This window comes from Drosophila mojavensis, unplaced genomic scaffold (assembly GCF_018153725.1).
Source record: "Drosophila mojavensis isolate 15081-1352.22 unplaced genomic scaffold, ASM1815372v1 contig_108, whole genome shotgun sequence".
NCBI classification, from domain to species: domain Eukaryota; kingdom Metazoa; phylum Arthropoda; class Insecta; order Diptera; family Drosophilidae; genus Drosophila; species Drosophila mojavensis.
In genome coordinates this window covers 960,207-967,223 of record NW_025318636.1, presented here as the reverse complement: position 1 = coordinate 967,223, position 7,017 = coordinate 960,207, and the positions used below count along the sequence as shown (strand labels likewise).

General features: G+C 35.8%; 1 protein-coding gene across 12 annotated transcripts in view; it reads left to right on the top strand.

Annotated features, from left to right (window-relative positions):
* Window positions 1-1,100: 1,100 nt before the first annotated feature.
* Window positions 1,101-7,017, top strand: part of LOC6578203 (glutamate receptor ionotropic, kainate 2) — a 25,144-nt gene continuing 19,227 nt past the window's right edge. For 5 of the 12 annotated variants that reach the window (XM_032728893.2, XM_032728889.2, XM_032728895.2 and 2 more), the window contains exons 1-7: window positions 1,102-1,627; window positions 1,700-1,841; window positions 1,906-2,067; window positions 2,833-3,072; window positions 3,132-3,298; window positions 6,236-6,472; window positions 6,551-6,697. In XM_032728893.2, coding sequence (XP_032584784.1) covers window positions 1,763-1,841; window positions 1,906-2,067; window positions 2,833-3,072; window positions 3,132-3,298; window positions 6,236-6,472; window positions 6,551-6,697 — 1,032 coding nt within the window. In that variant the 5' untranslated portion in view covers window positions 1,102-1,627; window positions 1,700-1,762. Of the gene's footprint in view, window positions 1,628-1,699; window positions 1,842-1,905; window positions 2,068-2,832; window positions 3,073-3,131; window positions 3,299-6,235; window positions 6,473-6,550; window positions 6,698-7,017 lie in introns of all 12 variants that reach the window. The other 7 variants (XM_032728892.2, XM_032728891.2, XM_015166089.3 and 4 more) reach the window with 2 other exon arrangements.

Below are 7,017 nucleotides of genomic sequence, written 5' to 3'. Positions count from 1 at the left end.
AAATTGAAAGTAAATGTTGAAATAGCAGGCTAGATGATATAAACTATCTAATATGTTTAGAAATTAACATTTTTTTCTTTTTTGCTGATATGCACAATGTTTTATATTCTACTCAGTAATGTACTGCAATATTAAGTACTATATGAACTTGAAAAGATTTATGCTTGCTAGATTTATGGGTATAGGTTTGTATATTCAATAGTAATATGCTAAATCTAGTTTGAAATAGTCTAAGCTGGCAACACTAGCTAATAGCACTGACCAAAGACACTAACCAAAGAACACATAGACTAGACATGTAAAACAAACTTTTTCAACACCGAAAAATCTGTTTAGTAGCTACCAACAACTTCGTATTCGCTCGGCTCTACACTTTTAGGTTCAGGCTCCTAAAATATACGAAAGCACAATCATTTCACTTCATGCGCTCGACCGAAATGGTCATGGCCAAATGTTGAATAAAAGATGCCTCTATGCTCAATTTTTGTTCTTGCTCTCTCGCTCTCTCTGCTCTCTGCTCTCTCAAATATGTATATGTATGTATGCATGTGAGCACAAGCAGCAGCAGTGTGTAGAGTATTCCGAACTCTTCAAACCGTTTGCCAAGCTTGTACAAAATATTTGCGTTTTCGTTATTATTTGTGGGAAGGGTATGAAAGCGTTGGTGCGCATTATGAAAAAGTTTTCGTTTCGAGCATGCACACACACACTGTCCCTTGCTACATGTACTATGAACATTATTTGTATGCCTTTGTGTGAAGCTCTGGCTGCCTGTAGCAATTTTGAAGCCCATCATTTGCATTTGGTCGTTCTTGTGAAAAGCTCACATACATATGTATGTATGTATACTTATTTAATTGTGTACGCATGGGATGCGCTGCTCACAATTATGGGATATAACTTGTAGAAGCATTTGTATGCCTCTGTGCCTTTACATGTGCGTGTTATTATTATTTTTATTTCTAAATAAAAATGTCTTTGTGCATTCAATAGTAATATGCTAAATCTAGCTTGAAATAGTCTAACGTGGCATCACAAGCTGATAGCTAAAACGAAAACAATACTTGAATTATGCTTTATCGTTTCTTTCGTTCGTTGGTTCCTTTCTGTACAAGCATCTGCATTCCGAACTGTTCGGTATGTGAACAATGCTCGTTTTGTTTCGTTCGTCCACGATGCTTTGGCTTACACTATTTGAACAAAACGAAACAGTGTGAAACCAAGCACCACCAAGACACGGGTGTCTCGTTTAGCGTTTGAGACGTATTCGTGCAGGCCTCTAATGTGGAATAGTGTAACCAACCTCAAAAATCGAAAAAACTCATATTTCTGACTTACAAAAAGCAAAACAATCTCATACCACTTTTTGATACCCATTGCGAAATAACTCCATTTAAACGGTATGTTGCAGATATGCGATAAGTCCATATAAAGGGTTAAGTTCGAAATCAGCTTCAGTTATTCGCTCACATCTCTTAAAATCCAGACACGATGATGTCAAAATGAATGTCCTATAACGTATACATCAACTCGAGAAGAAACACTGGATCATGAGTTTTTTACATCGATATAAACTTGTTATGAAACTGAACGCTTGAAAGAAATTTTCAAAACAGGGTATTTTCAAGTAAGTATTGTTGACTACATCTTTATTCTTCATAGTCTATTTCCATTGTATTTGTATGGCTTCTCTTTACAGAACCTTATAAAAACTAGTCAGTGCATAAAAGTACAAATTAATTTTTGTGTACAAATTACTATTATGATGAGTTATTTGACAAGAATTCTTCTAAGTCTTAATCTTTTTACCTACATTAGCTCAAACTCGGAAATAAAAATTGGTAGGTATAGTTTTGTACATATATGTAAGTAGAAATAATAATTAACCGATGTAAGTAATTAAAGGTGCCCTATTTCCAACAATATCCAAGCAAAGAAGTGACCCAGAAGTGGCCTTCCAATATGCTGTTCATAGGGTGAATAATGACAAAAGTCTTCTACCTGATCTGAAGCTCATACATAATATTCAGTACATCGGTAAGGACTCATTTCAGACTGTTCAAAAAGGTAAATATATGTAATATATGTTAACAGAGTGAACTTGTTTTTATACCCTGAACCCATTGAAATGGGAAATCAGGGTATAATGGTTTTGTTAGAAGTATGTAACAGGCAGAAGGAGGCGTGGCAGACCCCACAAAGTATATATATTCTTGATCAGGGCGACGAGCTGAGTCGATTTGGCCCTGTCCGTCTGTCCGTCCGTCCGTCCGTATGTATGAACACGTCGATCTCAGAAGATATAAGAGCTAGAGACTTTCAATTTGTTTTCCTAGGTCCGTTTGTATTACGCGCATATCGAGTTTTTCTCTATATATCGATAACTACTCCCGATATTTTATTATCGATCAAGAACCTTATCGAAAGCTATGTGTTTAATTATATCTCCTACACCTTTAGAGCTAGAGCTTCCAAATTTGAAATGTAGACTTATATGTATTTTAAATAATTCCGATACAGTTGAACATTATGATTATGTTCTGAAAGCTTCATTAAGATTGTACGTCTAGAAATTAAATTATTCATTAAATAAAATCTTATAATGTTGCCTACACTGCAGCGCAGCCCAAGCGCAGTCGCTGCTTACTGCGCAGTTAGCAGAGCGCGTTCTAATACGTGCGTGTGTATGTATGTGTGCCGAAATGAAGTGCAGAGTGATTAGAATATCAGATTAGAGGGTTCAGGGTATCTCCTAGTCGAGCAGTCTCGACTAGAGTCTTATTACTTGTTATTGTATTATATTAATTTATACTTTACTTTTAAACTAAATAGTTTGCAATCTTATTGAATATGGGGTTCAAGCTCTATTTAGTCCAACGGATTCCCTGTTGGCCACTCACATTAATTCAATATGTGATGATCTGGATATACCAGACATAGGAATTGGAAGATCCGCTCAAGAATTTTCTATAAATGTTCATCCATCGCAACAATATATAAATCAAGCTTTCATTGATGTCATTCGATATTTAAATTGGACAAGGTTTGGTATTTTATATGAAAAGGACCACGGTAAGAGCAAAATATATTTCATTGAAATAATTTTAAAGTATAAAGTTGTTATTCTTCAGGAATATTAATATTAAATGAATTTTCACGGTCAATTCAAGCAGAACTGCATATCCGACAAGTATCGTCTGGTTCGTACTTGACTGTTCTTAACGAATTTAAAAGCAACGAAATTCATAACATTCTGATTGACACAAACTCCGCTGGAATTTCAATTTTATTAAAAAATGTAACTTCGATATTTTACAAAGTTGATATATCGTATATACTTAAAGTAAACAAACATAGGATCTCTTACTTATAGCACAAACCAAAAACCCATATTTGCTCGGGCTCTTTAATTTTAGGTTCGGGCTACGAAAATCTTGGAACGCAAAAATCATTTCTCTTCATGCGCTCGGCCGATATATTCGACTTTTACCCCCGGTACCTCTTTTATCAAGAATTATCGATACATTTTATTTCGTTTTTATACCCCGAACCCATTGAAAATGGGAAATCAAGGTATAATGGTTTTGTTAAATGTATGTAACAGACAGAAGGAAGCGTGATAGACCAGTATATATATTCTTGATCAGGGCGACGAGTTGATTTAGTCCTGTCCGCCTGTCTGTCCGTCCGACCGTATGTATGAACGCGTCCATGTCAGAAGATATAAGAGCTAGAGACTTAAATTTGTTTCTAGGACCGTGTATATCACGCGCATATTGAGCTTTTCTCAAAAAATCGAAACCTACTCCCGATATTTTGTAATCGATCCTTATTGAAAACTATTTAATTATATCTCCTACAGCTTTAGAGCTAGAATCTCCAAACTTTTAATGTTGACTTATATGTACATATTTTATATTATTTCGGTTTTTGTTGTAATACGAGATCCCCTGAACCCTTCGAGGAATAGCTATTTCAATAATTTTTCACACGCACACACACGCATACACACACATGCATACACACACACACACATACATACACACAAACATACACAGACACATACACACGCTCATACACAAACACATTCACAGACAAGCACCCACGCATAAACACGCATGGGCGCAGTGTGCGCTTACTATGAGAACTTAATTGTTTAATAACTCTTTTTGTGGACATACGATCTTCATGATTATAATTATAACATGGATATGCATGTATTTGGCAAAGCCCAAGTCTCTAGTATTTGAAATACGCCTTTAACAAACATGGGGGTGAGGGGGTGCATATAGGGGTGGGGGGTAAATTTTAACAAAAAACGAAATTTTATAAATTGCATATAAGCATATATTAACAAGTAAGAACGTTGTAGTCGGGCGTTACAGACTGCGGAATACTCATTCACATCCCATCAACAATTTAGTAGTTAAGTTTCGCTCTAATACTGTAGAATATATAGGTTTTTCCGGTTTGCCACGCCCCTACTGGGCATAGACCCCTCATTTTTGGTCAGTTCTTAGAACGTGATAACGGTACCCTAACTGCAAAGTTTGAATGCTTACCCTCAAAGAATGTGAAAATACCAGGGTAAAAATTATTTTTGGGTCATCGATAGAGGAGTTTATTGGTAACTTAACTCTCTAATTTTGAAGCTTCTAGCTAATATACTTTAGGAGATATAAACGTTTGCGGTTTGCCACGCGGGCGTGGCGTGGGCGGACATATATCCGACAAAGCTTTTTGGTCTTGGGTGATCAGCCCGAGTATATATACAAAATCTCTGGCATCAATAGTCTCCAAAATATAGCAGAATTTTAAAAATCACTATATCTTCAGGTCCGATTTGCCACGCCCCTAATGGGCGTAGACTAATAAATTGTCTTTTGACTTTACAGAATCATAACATTAGCTGACGTGTGAAATTTCAGCATTCTAGACTTACAAATTTAGGAGATTTTCCACGCCCCCAATGGGCGGAAATATATCTGCCATAGCTCGTGATCTTGGGTGTTCGACGCGGACCTACATACCAAATTTCAGCGTTCTAGCTCTTTAACTAACATGATTTCTGGTATATCGGAAAATGCATTTTCAATAGCGCTTCCATAGCGCCGAAATAGATTGCGTTCATACGGACAGACGGACAGACGGACGGACAGACAGACGGACGGACAGCAAGACGGACATTGCACAAAACCAATTTACTGATTCACTTTCGTGAATGAGTATAATAAAAGTTTGGAGACTCCAGCAATAAAGGTATAGAAGATATAATTTTTTAACTGGTTTTCGATACGGTTTTTTATCGATAAAAAAGATCGAGATGAGTTATCGATATTTAATGATAAACTCGATATCCGCGCTGTAAATACGGACATTTTAAAAAATTTGAGGTCTCTAGCTCTTATATGTTCTGAAATCGACGCGTTCATACATACGGACAGACGGACAGGGCAAAATCGACTCAGCTCGTCGCCCTGATCAAGAATATATATACTTTATGGGGTCTGCCACGCCTCCTTCTGCCTGTTACATACATTTCAACAAAACCATTATACCCTGATTTCCCATTGAAAATAGGTTCAGCGTATAAAAAGCGTATTTCAAATACAAGAGACTTGTGCTTAGGCCATTCACGAATTTGAATGTTATGATCACGATATACAAATTTCATGGAAATAGTCCATCGACAAGAAAAGTTATTTAACAATTAAGTTCCCATAGTAAACCCATGCTGCAGTTCATGCTTGTTTAGGCGTACTGCCTGTATGTGTCTGTGTTTCTTGTGTAAGCAAAAATACGCAAGGACGCATTCTCGAGAGCACTTTCGCTTATTTGATTGGTTATATTTTGCAATTTTCTGTATATATTCACTTCAAAAGTCGTTGGCTCCTTATTTTAATGTGAATTGTTGACTATAAATTCAAATTAATTAACTTCTATTCACGTTTTAGTCCAATGTTATATATGAAATTAGAAATAGAGGGAACTTTTTCCCTACACATATAAGTATATATATTCGTAGTTTGCTGGCTAACATGTAGATGTAGATGTGTTATAACTTCTGCTTTTAATCGATCTGCTTCTCCTTTATGAATAGTTATAGTTCGAAAAATGATAAACTAGCTAAATAATCATTTCGGTTGATGTATCCTTTTTAAATTTAATTTTGATTAACCGCTGCGAATCTTTTCTTGACACAGCACTTAAGTTATAATATTTATTGGTATTCTAGATTCTTCAACAACAAATGAATGAATATAAATTTCACTACTTTTTCACAAGCTTTGACTTAGAAAATTTCGATTTAGAGGATTTTAAATATAACTTTGTAAATATAACATCATTTCGACTTGTTGACATGGGCGATGTAGCGGTCAAAGAAATTCTTAAGGACATTGAATATCATAATCGTCGACTTTTGAATCACAATGAGTCTACATATAAATCAAGGAAAGCTGTTAGTATCGAGGTATGATTTGTATTTTAATTTTTTTTTTTTTATATTGAACTATTATTAAATATTATTCTTATTGTTAATAATTATTAGACGGAGGCAGCTTTGATGTTTGACGCCGTATATGTGTTTGCTATCGGGTTACAGTCAATTTATCCACTACTTAAGCTACCAAATCTGACTTGTGATGATGAAGTACCGTGGAATGGGGGCCTTAGCTTGATCAATTATATAAATGCGGTAAATATTCGAATGTTATTATTATTATTATTGTTTAATTGCACCCTTAGCCCATCTGGTGCTCATAATAAATATTAGTGGCCTGTGTGCTGCCTGCGCAAATTATAATGCCCAAAATCTACCGTTGATCGGGGGGCAATAGCGTCATTATTTTGGCGTCAGGGCTTTCCTCTTTCCTTTTCTTTTTCAAGCGCGAAAAGTTTTGTCACTAGGCGTCACATTTGCGCAATTAATAAAAATCAGGTGCATTCACTATAACAGCTGTTAGTAGTGCTGGAAATTGCAGCGGACAGTCAGCTGCTCACTAACTTTGGTGAGTT